Source organism: Coffea arabica, chromosome 7c (genome assembly GCF_036785885.1).
Source record: "Coffea arabica cultivar ET-39 chromosome 7c, Coffea Arabica ET-39 HiFi, whole genome shotgun sequence".
Taxonomy (NCBI): domain Eukaryota; kingdom Viridiplantae; phylum Streptophyta; class Magnoliopsida; order Gentianales; family Rubiaceae; genus Coffea; species Coffea arabica.
Genome location: NC_092322.1, coordinates 15,301,801 through 15,319,206, shown reverse-complemented (window position 1 = coordinate 15,319,206; position 17,406 = coordinate 15,301,801). Strand labels below are relative to the sequence as shown.

At 37.1% G+C, this 17,406-nt stretch overlaps 1 protein-coding gene across 1 annotated transcript; it reads left to right on the top strand.

Moving 5' to 3' along the window:
• Positions 1–529: 529 nt before the first annotated feature.
• On the top strand, positions 530–16,566 carry LOC113700001 (callose synthase 5). Its single transcript, XM_072058244.1, has 42 exons — positions 530–581; positions 1,153–1,502; positions 1,605–1,705; positions 2,436–2,557; positions 2,655–2,751; positions 2,854–2,964; positions 3,068–3,196; positions 3,284–3,376; positions 3,688–3,779; positions 3,879–4,005; positions 4,103–4,240; positions 4,330–4,406; positions 4,498–4,576; positions 4,657–4,782; positions 4,883–4,997; positions 5,986–6,329; positions 7,386–7,438; positions 7,530–7,590; positions 7,712–7,793; positions 7,879–7,928; positions 8,029–8,115; positions 8,620–8,742; positions 8,835–9,104; positions 9,176–9,336; positions 9,857–9,980; positions 10,077–10,171; positions 10,295–10,400; positions 10,616–10,767; positions 11,119–11,228; positions 11,329–11,451; positions 11,544–11,612; positions 11,902–12,091; positions 12,199–12,310; positions 12,396–12,515; positions 12,588–12,703; positions 12,786–12,869; positions 13,378–13,490; positions 13,622–13,851; positions 14,712–15,509; positions 15,646–15,696; positions 15,808–15,993; positions 16,147–16,566. Exons 2-42 carry the CDS (start codon positions 1,301–1,303, stop codon positions 16,375–16,377), a joined length of 5,850 nt encoding a protein of 1,949 aa, XP_071914345.1. The 5' UTR covers positions 530–581; positions 1,153–1,300; the 3' UTR covers positions 16,378–16,566.
• Positions 16,567–17,406: the final 840 nt, after the last annotated feature.

Below are 17,406 nucleotides of genomic sequence, written 5' to 3'. Positions count from 1 at the left end.
TTTGTAAAACTTTTTGAAGGTAAATTGTGAGTTGTCATGATAACCAAAAAAAAAAAGAGAAAAAGGTAATGAAAGAACCAATTTAACCAATATTCCAAGAAAAAACTTGTTTGACAAAAGAGCACAAAAAAAAAAGACAAAAAAAGAAAGAAAGAGAAAAGAGAAGAAATAATTTGAGACCAATTCAACTGTCAAAACCCGGTGACCTCTCAGCTCCAACCACGTAATCCGTTCCCAGCTCTAACTGTCCCTTTTGTCTCCGTATCAACGCATGGGTCCCACCAATTTTCCCTCTTCTTCCTCTCTCTCTCTCTCCATTTAAATTTCCCCCTTCCTTCCCTCCATCTCTACCATCCAACGCCCCTTCCCTTCAGCTGCCTCCGCTCATCGGTACGGACCTATAATCCTCTCTCCAATCTGCATTATTCTCATTTCTAACTTCCGCTTCTCTCCTCTCTCTCAATTTCTTCTCTCTCAAATTCGTTGAACAATTTATTCTCACTTTTTTTCTTTTTCGTGTTTTCATCAATCATAATAATTGCAGGCGAAGGCTAGCTGTCTTCTTTCTCTCCTTCTTGATCGTAAGCAATCTTCTGTTCTGTTTTCGGTTTTACATTGTTAATATTAGTCAAGCATTTAGGAAAATATTAGTAAACAGGTACATTTTTTGCTAGTTAATTTGGTTGTTCCAGTATCTCCTTCGACTTATTAATCTCTGCAACAATTTTTGAGTAATCAATTTTAGATTTTTTTTTTGAGATTTGAATGTATGTATTTGTGTATATTTAATGATCTCCGGTTTTTTTTGAATGATTAACTTATTGGAAGAAATTAAGAAGAAAACATTGTTAGGTAGGTGCATTTTAAAGTTAGTTAAGAATCAATTCATTAATTTGTGCATATATATCTCTCTGTGTGTGTAATTATTATCGAAAGAAATTAGGAAGAAGGATGCAAATAATACAGTTTTGTTTTGTTTACGTAATTTGATTTTTTTGGATTGTTTCTTTCTCTTTATCGATTTTCTGCACCAATTTACGAGTAATTATGGTGTAGATTTAGGAAGGATTAGATATACATGAGTAATTGTGTGTGTGATAATGTGTAGATTTCCAGAGAATTAAACGTTGATATATTGTTTGTTTGGATCAGAGATAGGAGAATTGCAGGCATAAAAGCGAAGGGGAGATAGAGAGAGGAGAGAGAAAAGGTGGTGAGTTAGTTTGGAAGCTTGGTACTGGATGGTTGGCTAGCTTGATAGGGCTAGCTAGCTAGCGAAGCGGAAGAGTAGACGGAAAAAATGGCGTCGACGACTGGACAGGAATCGGCGACGCCGACGGCAGGCGCCTTGACGAGGCGGCCGTCCCGGAGCGCCGCCATGACAACGTTCTCCATGGAAGTCTTCGACACTGAGGTCGTTCCTTCGTCGCTTCAGTCCATAGCTCCCATTCTCCGAGTCGCCACAGAAATCGAACAAGAACGCCCTCGCGTCGCCTATCTCTGTACGTAGCAAAAACTTTTCTCCACATTGATTTTATTATTTTTTTTTGGTTTTGGAGAAATTTTTTCGTATATTTGGTTATATGATTTTCGTGTATGTATAGGTCGGTTCTATGCGTTTGAGAAGGCCCATAGATTGGACCAGACGTCGAGTGGACGTGGTGTACGGCAGTTCAAGACACGTCTTCTTCAGCGGTTGGAGCGGGTAATTATTCCCTATTTTGATTTTTAATTGTGATAATTATTTCTCGCTTTATTCCTCTTCTTCTTTTTTTAAAAGGGAGTTAATGTTGTTTCGGTGCATTTACATTTTAGTGATGTGAGAGAAGAGTAGAGGATTGAAATTGGGGGATAAAGTATGTATGACGTGTTGGGAAAGAAAGGGAGAATTTGGTAATTGAATGATATTTGTTTTTCTACCCAACGAATTAATTCACATTTTAATGGGGAGATGATGATTAGTAGAATAATGTACGAAATTTTTATAGTAAGTGGGCATTTCAGGGATTCTATTGACTTCAATTGTACTTCTCACATTTGTGAGAAGGTTTTGAGTTAGACAAAAATGATGATTTATTTGTGTGCGCATTTATTTGATAAGCAATTTTGATGTACAACAAAGGGATATGGTGAGAAAGAGAGAGAGAGAGAGAGAGAGAGAGAGGAGCTCTGAACTAATAGTTTTATTATGCAATAAATTTCTATAGGTAAGTGAATCGAAAGAGTCTTAAATGGTTTGAGTATTTAGCTGATGTTTCACTGCTCCTTTTGCATATTTGTAACGTCCAATTTCCAGATTTCCAGAAATCTCTTCGTGTTTGAATATCATATTTAAGAAATGTGTTTTATATTGATCAATTCTTTTGGAAGATTAGGGCATTTTGACTTGCTGGGGTGCATGGTTTTGAAGACTAATGGAATAAACTGTTATTCAGGACAATGCATCGAGTCTTGCTTCCCGAGTCAAAAAGACAGATGCGAGAGAAATTGAGAGCTTTTACAAACAATACTACGAGCATTATGTTTTGGCACTCAACAAGGGGGAGCAAGCTGATAGGTAATATAATCTATCCAGGGCTATTTTCATAGCTAAAAGGTGTTGTGTTTGCTCTCATTGTCAATTGCTGTACTGGTACCAAACTTTCCTTCCGCAGGGCTCAGCTTGGCAAAGCTTACCAGACTGCTGGAGTTCTTTTTGAAGTGCTTTGTGCAGTTAACAAGACTGAAAAAGTTGAGGAAGTTTCTGCTGAGGTCAGTCTTTGTAGAATATCAATTCATTGTTGATTCCAAAACTATCTACCATGTACTTTCTGATTTTGGGATAAGAGCCTCTATATTTGATGATGTGAACAGATTATGGCCGCAGCAAATGATGTCCAAGCCAAGAAGGAAATCTACGCTCCTTATAATATTCTTCCTCTGGATTCTGCTGGGGCATCTCAGTCCATCATGCAGCTTGATGAGGTTGCACATTTGCCTTGATCTTGATAAAAAACTGGACTGTTTTATGCCATATAGAAATATATGTGGCTAAGATGATAGACTCCTACTATTTGCTTCATACCAGGTTAAAGCTGCTGTTTCTGCTCTCCGGAACACACGAAATTTGAATTGGCCGGCCACATTCGAGCAGCAAAGACAGAAAATTGGGGAGTTGGACCTTCTTGATTGGCTGCGTGCCATGTTCGGGTTTCAGGTACTTAAGAGATACTTAATTATATTTATCACTTAAAGATCATGTGTTTGTCAAGGTGATCATTTGTCATGGGTTTGACGTCTACAGAGGGACAATGTCAGGAACCAGAGGGAACATCTAATTCTATTGCTTGCTGATATTCACGCAAGGCTAGTTCCGAAGCCTGAGCCACTGAATAAGGTATGGAACGCTGTATGATGTGAGAATCTGAATTTGTTGCAATAACAGAATCGATTTTTAGCTTCTTGTATCATTTGTGTTACCACCCACGTTTAATGAATGATATGAAATTGCATTTTGACTGACTTATGAGTTGATTTTGAACTGGTAAAACAAACAAGGAAGCCTGTATCATATTCCTGCATCTACATTTTGCTCACTCTAGCAATTGTTGTTGAACCATCTAATTGCCCTTTCTATTGCTTTTTAAGTAAAATTCTTTGCCTGTGCTTGTCAAAAGAGTAAGTACTAAACGTGCAGCTGATTGGCAGCTTGACGATCGTGCTGTTGATGCACTCATGAACAAGATTTTCAAAAACTATAAAACATGGTGCAAATACTTGGGAAGAAAACACAGCTTACGGTCAGATAATTTTCATCTTCCTTCTATTTACTTATTTTCATGTCTTACCTTAAATGATCTTGAACTTCTGATCTGAATTAAGACTGTTCTTGCTTCTAGTCTCCCTCAAGGACAAGAGGAAGTGCAACAAAGGAAACTACTATACATGGGTCTCTATCTGCTTATATGGGGTGAAGCTGCTAATGTCCGGTTCATGCCAGAGTGCCTATGCTACATATTTCATAATGTCAGTGCTTCAATTTTCCTTACAATGATCGCACTATTGATTTTATTAGAAATAAACATGAAAGTATATCACGTGGTAATGTTTATGCATATTTCAGATGGCTTATGAACTCCAAGGTCTTTTGGCTGGAAATGTCAGCATCGTCACAGGAGAAAACATCAGGCCTTCTTATGGTGGAGATGACGAATCTTTTCTGCGGAAGGTCATAACACCTATTTACCGAGTAATTGAAAAGGTACTTTCATGCATACATTGCACATAATTTTTTTTGACATTGAGAGTGTCTCTCTAGAGGTTAGCTTTTTGGTGCTTATTTTCCACCAGGAAGCCAAAAAGAGCAAAAATGGAAAAGCCCCGCATTCAGATTGGTGCAATTATGATGACCTCAACGAGTACTTCTGGTATGCATACGCTTAAATGGTTTATTTGATGACTAAACATGAAATGCTTGTTCATTTTCTTTAGAAGCATTACATGGTCAACATCCTCCAGGTCTACTGATTGCTTCTCTTTGGGTTGGCCTATGAGAGATGATGGTGATTTCTTTAAATCAATACGCACTGTGGGTCAGGTCTGTATTTATTCCAATCCAGTTTCCTTTCATTATTTGTTAGCCTCCTGCATTTTTTCTTCATACAACTCCTATTTTAGGGAAAACATGCGTCTAGAAAGAAGCCAGGAAAAACAGGCAAATCCTATTTTGTTGAGACCAGAACATTTTGGCATATATTCCGAAGTTTTGACCGTCTCTGGACATTCCATATACTTGCTCTTCAGGTAATTGACTTAATCCAATAAAAAATTCATAAAACAAATTTTTCCTTTATCCTAATTTTGGTGGTTGATTCAGCAATTGACTGGAATTGTTTTGTCGCAGGCCATGGTTATAATAGCTTGGAGTGATGTTTCCTTAATTAACATTTTCCAAAGGGATATCTTATACAAGCTGTCCAGCATTTTCATGACAGCAGCCTTTTTGCGCTTCCTTCAGAGTATGTAATTCTTGTTTGGTTTCTGCAGCAATAACTTTGATGCCTTTAGTAGTTGTTCTCAAACCTTATCAAATGCTATCATGCTTCTGCAATGCCAAATAGTTTTTCATTTTTATGATTTTTTTCTAATAATATTTTGTTTGTAAGAGTTGATTTTTTTTTTTTGTCAAAACGATAACATGTGTTTGTAAGAGTTGATGAAATGCTAATATTGGAAGATAATGAAAGGACTTAGAATTCATATTAGTTTCTGACATACAATAGTTTCCTGCCACCCTTGTCATGTATTATGCTGCTCTATCACTCCTAGTGCTTTAGTTCAAGTTTCCTAGCCAATTTATTTATATTAGGTAACTGGTAGTATCTGATTTTGTCAAAAATGGTTTGTGACCTTCAGATGGTTGTAGAAATATCATGGTATGAAGCCTTTCACTTTTGTTATTCTCGAGATACTGCGATTTGGACTGTTTTAGTGTGATATCCTAAATCCTACAGCAAGCTAGATTCAGATGATTTTGTTTAAGTAGGCATTCTAATTTAATATAGCATCAAACTGTTGTTGTTCAAATATGGATAGAGGAAGAACTAGACTAGAGTGGGCTCTCAGTTTTGTTTTTTAATTAATTCACTGCTAATGATTTGGTATAGGGTGTGATAACCTGGGATTTTGTCTCCTCAGAAAATGTATAAATGAAATTTACTGCTATATTGCTCTCAGTTCACGTGATGTTGGATATAACATTGGGCATTTGGAAAGAGAATGATTGTCTTCTTGCAGCCCTTTTAACTGACATCTTTGTTTCACAGCCTCTTTGATATGTGTTTTGCACCATCTGGGAACCGAAATGCTGCTTTAATAGTTTGCACCAAATACTTCCTCACTAGACAGGGATTTAATTTTCTGTTATACTGTATTTTGGAATGTTAGGTCTCTGGTTTTGGGACTGCTCTGTTTAGAGATTAATATCCTTCTTGTATTCTTTACTAGGTATTTTGGACCTTATTTTGAACTTTCCCGGGTACCATCGATGGAAATTCACAGATGTAGCGAGGAACATTCTCAAGATAGTTATCAGCCTTGCATGGTCCATTGTCCTTCCCCTGTGTTACCTCCACCAAAATAATGACTCTTTTTTACCTTTGGGAAATATGAAAGATGTTTTATCCGTCCTTAATGAAATGAAGGGTATTCCTCCATTATATCTCATGGCTGTGGCTATATACCTTCTGCCTAATTTGCTGGCAGCAGTTTTGTTTATCTTTCCAATGCTCCGGCGCTGGATTGAGAACTCAGATTGGCTTATTATAAGGTTTCTTCTGTGGTGGTCACAGGTATGGTTCTTTACTTTTTCTTTTTCTTCTTTTTTGTTTCTTGTATTTTGATTTGAACATGGTTGGGGTTTTGACATGAAGTCAAACTGGTTCACTTGATGGTATATGAAGAGTTATAGAAGTGGTGGATTACGTGAAAAAATTACCTTCTATAAATATGAAGTGGAAATCCTGATATAAGTGCAAATATGGTAAGCTTCAATCTTTACTGTACACCGAGGTGTAGAAGATAGCAATACTTAGATCTTTATTAAATTTCATCTATATAATTATCTGTCTCTAGGTTAAACAAGTTAACTAGATCTTTAATTCAGTGATTTAGTTATAGGTCGGGAGGAGAATTCTTCAAATAGCATATTGTTAACGGTAAAAATTTTACTTGAATATACATGCAGTACAAGTGACATTTTTAGGTTCTGAATGCACACATAATTTTTGACAAATAATAATGCTGAAAATGATGTACGTCTTTATCTTTGCATGCAAAGCTGAAAATGATGTACGTCTTTATCTTTACATGCAAAAGTGTATCAGTAGCAAAAGATGATGACCTTTACTCTTCTCCATATTTGGTTAGTTCTTACTTTGTAGTCTCAATGTTTAAGCTTTTGGTGCAGTTTTTGCTTTTTAACAGTTCATAATTCTAATTGTTTCTTCGCTGACATGCCAGTGAAATTGCTGGCTAGTTAATAATTGCACTATTACTTATTTATTCAGAATTAAGTGTTAAAATTTTTTTGAATCACCTAAACTGGCTTTACAAAATAGGCTTTGGTTTCTGATAAAATTTCATGCGTTCAGCAGAATTATGCTTATTGTATTACATGACAGATCTATAACTGCATAGCAGATATATTTGTAATGCATAGATCGCAAAAAGTTCTTAGGTACCCAAGGTATCTGAACATAGTTTTGGGCTTTTCAACACAGTTCTTTTTTAATTGGTCTGATTCCTTGGTACTCAGAAACAATAAAGATGCATTTTCTAACGGTTGTTCCCATGAATGTCTGCTAAGACAATTACGTCTCTCAATGACTTGGCACTTGTTTTTGCAGCCAAGGATCTACGTGGGAAGGGGAATGCATGAAAGTCAATTTGCACTAATAAAGTATGTTGAACTAGGACCATCTTTGCACTAATGTCCTTTTAAGTACTAGCATTTAACATGTTCTGAACCGTTCATATTCCACTGAAACCAGATACACTCTTTTTTGGGTCATACTTCTATGTTTCAAATTCGCAGTTAGCTACTTGATCGAGGTATTTGCCTCATCTCTAGTTTTTGTTTTTGTTTTTTTTTTGTTTCCACTATTAAGAAGAGGAAAGATTCTTTTTTGTTATTTACTAGCTCTTTGAATGTGATGTTTATTTTAAACTCCAGATAAAGCCTCTGATAAAGCCGACAAAGGATGTCATGAATATACGCAGAGTGCAGTATGCTTGGCATGAATTTTTTCCCTATGGTAGATGTTTTATTGTAGCATGTCGTTTCTTATACTTCTCCTTTATCCTACTTCCTTGACACTAAAGAAATTATACATGATGCAGCGAAGCACAACTATGGAGCTGTAGCTGCACTTTGGGCACCAGTGCTATTGGTGTGTCTTTCTTGTCTATCCTCTTCTCGGTCTTAGAAAGAAGTGAATAAGCTTCCTTGTCCAGAATAAGTATCTGATATGATTAAAAGTTATTATGCAGGTTTATTTTTTGGACACTCAGATTTGGTATGCAATTTTCTCGACCCTGTGTGGTGGTGTTATTGGGGCATTTGATCGTCTGGGAGAGGTACAAAACTTATATTCATGTATAAAAACCATCTGCAATGATCCTCTGCAATGGTCCTTAAAGGCTTAATCATGTATGAAAACCAAAACTTATATTCCAAAACTGAGAAATTTCAAGTTCGAATCAGAATTATTTCTTGAATGACAACTAGTAGAATGAAAGAAAGGGACTTTATTTTCTCATCATCACAGAAAAGACTATAATGTATTCCCTATTTTCAACACATCTTTGTAGCTTCGTAGGTGTAAAACTGTTCTTTCTTTTGGTTTGCACATTAGCAAATTTTCTGTTTACGTAAATTTTAAGCAGTTTGCTTATATCATTTTGTACATTTTGGTTACTTCTATGGATGTAAAATTACTTAGCAGCCCTATGAGTAGCCACTTTTCATGCATTTTCTTTCACCCTAGATCATAATCATTCATTGTTTCCTGGTTTTTCTTCAAATGTCATCCTATAATTTCTGCTGTGATCAAAGTCACATCCACATTTTTTTCTTCACAGATCCGCACCCTAGGCATGCTCAGGTCAAGGTTCCAGTCTTTGCCTGCTGCCTTCAACACATACTTAGTGCCTTCTAAAGGAACCAAGAAAAGAGGCTTTTCTCTGTCAAAACATTTTGATGAGGTTAATGTTCATTTGAGCAGCAATTGTGATAGGTACCAATGGTGTTAAGTATCCACCAAAGAAAATGGGGTAAAATTTATATGCATTTGCAGGTTACTGCAAGCAGGAGAAGTGAAGCTGCAAAATTTGCTCAGTTATGGAATGAAGTAATTTGTAGTTTTCGCGAAGAAGATCTCATAAGTGACAGGAAAGCCTCTGATAACTTACTTCTTCTCTGCCTGATCATTTTTTTATCCTTTTGGAGTTGGAGCCTAATTGAGTATTTTTATTATTTCAGGGAGATGGATCTGTTATTAGTTCCTTATTCCTCAGATCCTAGTTTGAAGATAATTCAGTGGCCACCCTTTTTGCTTGCAAGCAAGGTAGCATTCATCTCCTGAAGTCTTTCTTAATCCTTTACTTTTTGTCCTGTTAATTTTTTTTTGTTCTGCAGATCCCTATTGCACTTGATATGGCAGCCCAATTTCGATCAAAGGATGCTGACCTTTGGAAACGTATCTGTGCTGATGAATACATGAAATGTGCTGTTATAGAGTGCTATGAATCTTTCAAACTTGTTTTGAATGCCCTGGTTGTTGGGGAAACTGAGAAAAGGTTGTCTATTCCACTTCTCTATAGCTTTTGGCTTCTTGTCCTGTCTTCTACATGTTATCTACCTCTGCAGTCAAGAGATACTTCAGCAAAAGTTAGTTTCTTCAATATGGTTCTCATGATGCTAAATTACCTTTAGTTGGTTCTTGCTCACGGCTTTGATTATTTGTTGAACTTTGCAAATTTTTGGTTGTTATAGTTTCTCGCTTTTTTCTTTTCCCTTTTTCTTGCGATCTCCCCCTATTGAGTCTCTGTTCCCCTATCGATCTATCTTTCCCTCTCTTTTTCTGTGGCTCCCTCTATCTCTCTTCCCCCCTGGTTGCCCCAATATCTGCATGTTGTTTAGCTTTTTGACTTGCAGGAAAGGTTCATGGCAAAACTCTAGCCTTCTTAATTTTACTGTGTCCCATTTTATACTTAGCCATCTCAGCCGTTATTGGAATTTTACTACTGTTGTCAAGGGTATTCTTGAATATTAGATCATATCATTATTCGGATGGTAATTCTGTTTAGTATGTTATAGGGTAATTGGAATCATCATCAAAGAAGTTGAAAGTAGTATTTCAAAAGGCACATTCCTCTCAAACTTCAGAGCAGGTTCCCTTCCTCAACTTGTTAACAAATTTGTGGAGCTTGTGGAGATATTGGTGAGTTAATAGCAAGAATTATTTATAGGATGCCAGACATTTTTCCACAACAAGTCTTAAAAGTAGTTTAATTCTTGTTCAAAACATTTGCTGCAGAAAGATGCCGATCCATCTCAGGGAGGTTCTGTGGTCTTTAAACTACAGGACATGTTAGAAGTGGTAACGCGGGACATGATGGTGAATGAAGTCCGGTAAGTAGATAGGTTGATAGCTATCAATTCGATATCTTTTTCATTTCTGGTGGCACAAACAGATTTTTGGCTCTTCTCTGGTATAGCTACACTGAATTCATTTGCTTGCTCATTTTATTTCAGTGAGCTGGTAGAACTTGGTCACACTAGCAAAGATTCTGGAAGACAGCTATTTGAAAAGTCAGCTATAGCCTACCCTCCTGTAGTTACAGCACAATGGGAAGAACAGGTATGCACATATTTTCAAATGTAGGATTTCATTCGTTAATATACCATGCCTCCTTTCCTTGTACTTGTACCATTCAATTAATGACTTATAAAAGGTCCTTGATCAATAACAATTGCAGCATTGTCATCAAAATGATCAGGACAGATGTGTCTACCTATATATGCAGAGCAAATGATTTTTTACCTATAACACATTGGATTGTGTTCCATTTGCAGATTAGTCGTCTTTATCTCCTCCTTACTGTGAAAGAATCTGCTATTGATGTGCCAACTAACCTTGAAGCGCGTAGAAGGATTTCATTTTTTGCAAATTCATTGTTCATGGACATGCCACGGGCACCTCGAGTTCGTAAAATGCTCTCATTCAGGTAAGCTGCTGTTTGATAAATTAAATGGCATATTTGAGCTATAATGACAATGACATAAGCTTTCTGATCTTGTTACTTGATGCTTCTGCTAATCCAATTTGTACTACAGAGAGATGCATATCCACATCTATGCAAGAATCTTTTGAGTACTTGATCAATTAATGAAAAATCATAAATATAGTTGTTCATCATATGGAAGTGTAGACTTCTATTTCAACCAGAAGAATAATACAAATTTTTTCTTTTCTTATTCAAGATGCATCAGTCATTGCCGATCCAAATTGGTAATTAAGCATTAGAACAGTTTTTAAATTTGAAAATGTAGTTACCCCATATCCACTGGAATTGCAGTGTCATGACTCCCTACTACAGTGAGGAGACTATCTTCTCAAAGACTGACCTAGAAATGGAAAATGAAGATGGTGTTTCAATCATTTACTATCTCCAAAAGATTTATCCAGGTCCATCCTGATTACCCCTTGTTCTATTGATCATTGTTTTGGTTTTGCGTTGTTTAAATTATTGTGTTATTTATCCAACATCTCCCTATGTCCTTGTCAGATGAATGGAATAATTTTCTGGAACGTCTCAACTGTAATGAGTATGAAGTTTGGGAAAATGAGGAGAACATACTGCAGCTGCGTTACTGGGCCTCGTTAAGGGGACAGACTTTAAGCAGAACGGGTTTGTTATAGACACATTACTTATTGCACTTGTTTTATTTACATTTTTTGTTCAATACTTCTATATTTGTTACAAAATCATTCATTCTGCAGTTAGAGGAATGATGTACTATAGAAGGGCACTGAAGCTTCAGGCATATCTTGACATGGCTTCAGAAAGTGGTAAGACGAAATTTATATCAATACTTCTGGAATATATGTCTCAACATCTTAAGAATTTGTTTTTTGACCCAGTTAGTAGATTTCTAGTTTCATAAATGATGACTGTGCAACTTTTACCCAACATCATACAGCATGACGCTCTGCAATTAATTTAAACCATCAAAAAAACGAATTAATTGAACTGCACCCAATTTGTTTATCAAAATAAAAGCATATTTCATATAACCAAGTACCTTATTAAAGTAGTAATTACATTTTCTGTGTTTCTGATTGACTCTCAACTCTGCAGAGATACTCAAAGGGTATAGAGCAGTTACAATGCCCTCAGAAGAAGATAAGAAAAGCCAAAGATCTATGTATACCCAAATAGAGGCTATAGCTGACATGAAATTTACATATGTTGCAACCTGTCAGAACTATGGAAACCAAAAGAGAAGTGGAGATCGTCGTGCGACTGATATTTTGAATTTGATGGTCAAGTAAGTTTTTTCTTTCTGGACATTGGATATTGTGATTCGGTCCCTTGATTTCTTAATCCATGTGTTTATATGTTAATAATGTCTTTTTTTTTGGTTTTCTCATTTAGCAATCCATCTCTTCGTGTTGCATACATTGATGAAGTTGAAGAAAGGGAAGGTGGAAAAGTGCAGAAAGTTTATTACTCTGTATTGGTAAAAGCCGTTGATAATCTTGATCAGGTATAACCATATTTTATCCACAAAATATCACCGTGCTGATTCTCTTGTTGCTTCGAGTCTGACTATATTTTGGTTCATGATGAAGGAAATCTATCGCATAAAACTACCTGGTGCAGTAAAGTTGGGAGAAGGAAAGCCTGAAAATCAGAACCATGCTATCATTTTTACTAGAGGGGAAGCTCTGCAGACAATAGATATGAACCAGGTAAAACCTCAGAATTTTGAACCCGTAATAATTTAGATTGAGTCAGAAAACATAATAAACTTCCTTCTATAGGACAACTATTTGGAAGAAGCTTTTAAAATGCGCAACTTACTTGAGGAATTTAATGAGGATCATGGGGTGCGGCCACCGACAATTCTTGGTGTTCGTGAGCATATCTTCACTGGAAGGTAAGAATATCATGTTACGTAGCTTAGTTCAACTTGTTTCATCCCAAATTTTTCTTATCTAACACAATCTTAACATGAACAGTGTTTCGTCCTTGGCTTGGTTTATGTCAAATCAAGAAACAAGCTTTGTCACTATTGGTCAAAGAGTTCTTGCGAGGCCCTTGAAGTATGTTCTTTCTCACATCAAAGTGCAAGTTCTTTTGTATCTATTATCTAAACGTCTTCCTTACTGTAATTGTGGTCATTTGCCATCAAAGGAGTAGTAGTTTGCGTATCTATTATCTAATGTGGGATAGACGGTCAAGTGAAATTTTATTACCTTTGAGTCTTGCCAAATGAAATTTTTGGATGGGGGTAGATAGATATCCACTTAAATTGCAAGTGTAATAATCCCATGCTTGGAGATGAAATGTTTTCCCTCTTCTTGGAAGGTCCTCATACCATTTTCCAAGACAATTTCTCACATCTTTTCAGATGCTTTTCTTGTAGACTGTTATATATTTTTCTGATGCCATTTTCTTTAGAGGACAAGAACGAACGTACATGTGTATGGATATACTTTGATGAATGTATATATAAATTTTTATTGAGCTGTTTCCCCGATTTTTGTTTCTTCTTTGTTTGCAACTTGTTAGATAAACCTTAATTTCTTCTCTTGAAATGGGTTGGACTAGGGTTCGATTCCATTATGGACATCCTGATGTGTTTGATAGAATTTTTCACATTACCCGTGGTGGTATCAGTAAAGCTTCAACGGGCATCAATCTCAGTGAGGACATATTTGCCGGTGAGTTTCCCAAATTTTCTGACTTCGTTATCTAGATTCACAATTGTTTTCCAGTGGAAAGTGACATTAATGGTACATTTAAAGAAAGAAGGTTGACAGAGAATGATATTTCCATGATATTTGTTGTATAGGTTTCAATTCTACGTTACGACGCGGGAACATCACTCACCATGAGTATATCCAAGTTGGGAAGGGTCGAGATGTTGGTCTCAACCAGATCTCGCTTTTTGAGGCAAAGGTGGCATGTGGTAACGGGGAGCAGTCGCTCAGCAGGGACATATACAGACTGGGGCATCGTTTCGACTTTTTCCGTATGCTGTCGTGCTTTTACACAACCACTGGATTCTATGCCGGCTCCATGGTAAGTTCAGGATACTGGTAGATATAAACCTGCATTGACACATGATAGTATTGTCTTTTAGGAATTCATAATGAAAATGTTGATCAAAATTAGTAAAATTGTTTCGCTGTGAACGTTTATTAATTAGAAAATTTATCTAACTTGTCTAGAAATATCAGAGGGATGAACATCTTTTTCTGCGGAAGTGTCTTTCCTGCTTAATAAATTCTAGAGGTACTATTTATGTGAATTTGATCAAATAATGTTGGCCTCAACTTAAGAGGGCAGGAAAGGTTTAGGAGGAGGAACGAAACACTTTTCCTACCGTACATGGTGGCCAATTATTCTGAATAATTGTGTGTGGGTCAAGTATCTTCTCTTCTAAACAATTTCTGTTTTCATGTTGATTAACGAAAGCAGTGACTTTTATATTTTACCACTTGGCATTGTGCACTGATAATGGCTGATAACGGCATTGTGCACTGAATATATTTGTGAGATTAGAAGTTTGGAGAAAGGGAAAGGTCTATACTTTTTCTGTCTTCTAGACAAAATGCAATACGATGATCCGGTGAATTATCTCTGAGACATGATTTTCTACATTGGGATATGTCTAAATCATGTAAAGTGAAATTTCAGAACCAAGTACTATTTTCTGACTTGCATTTTTCAGTCTTGTGAATTGAAGCACTTTACAAAGTTCTGATTGTCCACGCAAGATAACCTTAAATTTTGTTTAGTGTACGTGCTGGAAGACAAACAATTCTTAGAGTACTGTATCTCTGTGATAAATTTGTAGAGTAATTGAAAAATCTGGTTTGAGATATCTTATTGGTTGTCCTTTACCGGCTGACATGGGCTTTTTCTTCAAAACTGCACAGCTGGTGGTCCTTGCTGTTTATGCTTTCTTGTATGGAAAGCTCTATCTTTCGCTCAGTGGATTGGAGCAGTCCATAATTAAATTTTCAAGATCCAGGAGAGATAATGCTTTGAGGACTGCAATGGCTTCACAATCTATTGTTCAGATTGGGTTTTTGACGATGTTGCCGATGGTCATGGAGATCGGTCTAGAGAGAGGGTTTAGAACTGCAGCTGGTGACGTAATAATCATGCAGCTCCAGCTTGCACCTGTTTTCTTTACTTTTTCTCTTGGGACGAAGGTGCATTATTTTGGGCGTACCATTATACATGGAGGGGCTAAATACAGAGCTACTGGTCGAGGCTTTGTCGTAAGACATGAGAAGTTTGCAGAAAATTACCGGATGTACTCGAGAAGCCATTTCACGAAAGCACTGGAGATTATGGTTTTGCTCATAGTTTATGAAATCTATGGATCAGCGGCTACGGGATCTGCTGCTTTCCTTTTTCTAACATTTTCAATGTGGTTTCTTGTGGTCTCGTGGTTGTTTGCTCCTTTCCTTTTCAATCCATCGGGATTTGAGTGGCAGAAGATAGTGGAAGACTGGGATGATTGGATGAAGTGGATAGGTAACCGTGGAGGTATTGGTGTTCCAGCAAACAAAAGTTGGGAGTCCTGGTGGGACGAGGAGCAAGAGCACCTGCAACATACAGGTTTCTTAGGGAGATTCTGGGAAATTTTCCTTTCCTTGCGCTTCTTCCTCTACCAGTATGGTATTGTTTATCATCTACATGTGGCAAATAATGAGAAAAGTATCATGGTAAGTGTGAGAACGAGCCATTGGACTGTGTGGTTTCTTTCTTCTTCCAAAGATACATCTTAGCTTTTGACTTGCGATCTAACATGCACTAAATGTCTATTTTCTTTTCTTTATTTTTTTCCCCGCTGCATTACAGGTTTATGGACTGTCTTGGCTGGTCATTGTTGCGGTGATGATTATTCTGAAGGTTAATTAGTGCACTCTAAGATCCTCCTCTTCATTGAAACAATTCATTTTTCTCCAAAGATTGATTGTCTTTCCATGGTCGATGAAATTCTATATATATAATTTTTTACAGATAGTGTCAATGGGAAGGAAGAAGTTCAGTGCAGATTTCCAGTTGATGTTTAGACTTCTGAAGATGTTCCTGTTTATTGCGTTTCTGGTGACCATTGGCATAATGTTCACTTTCCTCAGTCTTACGGTTGGAGACATTTTTTCCAGCTTATTGGCTTTCTTACCAACAGGATGGGCTCTACTTCAGGTGCATATCGCTTCTTAGGTCCATTTATTTGCGCGCGCGCGCGCACACACACACACTCTCTCTCTCTCTCTGTGGAATCAATATGACTGGTGTTATATTTCATAGAGACAACTTAAATTTGAAAGACTAAAGTAATTTGATTTTCGGGTGCAGATAGCACAAGCGTGCAGGCCTATTGTGAAGGGCTTAGGGATGTGGGGTTCAGTCAAAGCTCTAGCAAGAGGGTATGAATACCTCATGGGGCTGGTGATCTTTACACCGATTGCCGTTCTAGCCTGGTTCCCGTTTGTCTCAGAATTCCAAACCAGACTGCTCTTCAATCAAGCCTTCAGCAGAGGGCTTCAAATTCAGCGTATTCTTGCTGGTGGAAAGAAGCACAAATGAGCAAAAGACTTTAATATGATCATACTACTTCCGATTTTGTAGGACCTTTGCCAGCCGGATATGACACCGGCCCTGAAGGCGAAGCTTCATTTAATTAGCAGAGATTTTTGAAGGCACAGGGATCAATCAATCATGTATATTCTCATTTCCTGTCAACATCATAGCCAAATATATGTGTTATATTCAATATATCTGCTCTTTGATCGCTCTTCGCTTTGCTCATTAGCTTTCCTCATTTCCAACGTGATATAGAATTCTAGCACTCTCAAAAAAAAAAAAAAAAGAAGCAAAACTGCAGGTGGCTAATTAAAACTGGAACATCCAGACGTGCATGAGGAGAAAGCAAGAATGGGAAAAGAAGAAGGAAAACATGAAACAAATCTCCCCAAAAAAAAAAAAATCATAAGGAATTTAAAGGACATTACAAACTCCAAATCCCATTTACTGCAAGAGTTAAAAATCTAGTAAACAACAAGTTCTAGATAGAAAACAGCACCAGTTGGAAATGTTGGGAGAACAATATTCAATTGGACTGGAAACCTTTCGAGGAGGCGAATTTGCCATCAAAAAAGGACATCAATCGCTGTTCAAAATCATCCTCTTGCTGAACGTTGCTTCTGGAAGAACCAACTCCGCTAGCAGAAGGAGAACTGAAACCCATATTTTCTGCATCGCCAGCTCCTTTAAAACTTGCATCTTTACCAAGATTTGGATTTTTCCTCAAGTAGTCTTGAAGAATTGCTAAAGATGATTCACCTCCCAGGCTGCTGGTATCCGTATGATGGGGAACTTTTGCCATAGAGAAGAAAGGGCTTGTTTGAGCCGCTTTGATAGTTGATGTACCAGCAGAAAGAAGCTGATTTGTGGGATTTTTGGCATGATCTTTGCTCAGAGCTGAAAGATGAAGAGAAGCTGCTGGTGCGGAACTTTGGCCATTTGCAAGAGGCTGTTGAGCTGAATAATGGTTCCGAGTGTTGAATGAATGAGTAAACTTGGCCATGCTCTCTAAAAGATTAAACAAAAAAGGAC

Excerpts from the sequence above, each read along its gene's own strand:
- LOC113700001 (XM_072058244.1), top strand. The coding sequence starts at position 1,301 with ATGGCGTCGACGACTGGACAGGAATCGGCGACGCCGACGGCAGGCGCC. Across the intron at positions 2,752-2,853 it reads TTGAGGAAGTTTCTGCTGAG|ATTATGGCCGCAGCAAATGA; the intron begins GTCAGTCTTTGT and ends TGATGTGAACAG. Across the intron at positions 4,407-4,497 it reads GACCTCAACGAGTACTTCTG|GTCTACTGATTGCTTCTCTT; the intron begins GTATGCATACGC and ends AACATCCTCCAG.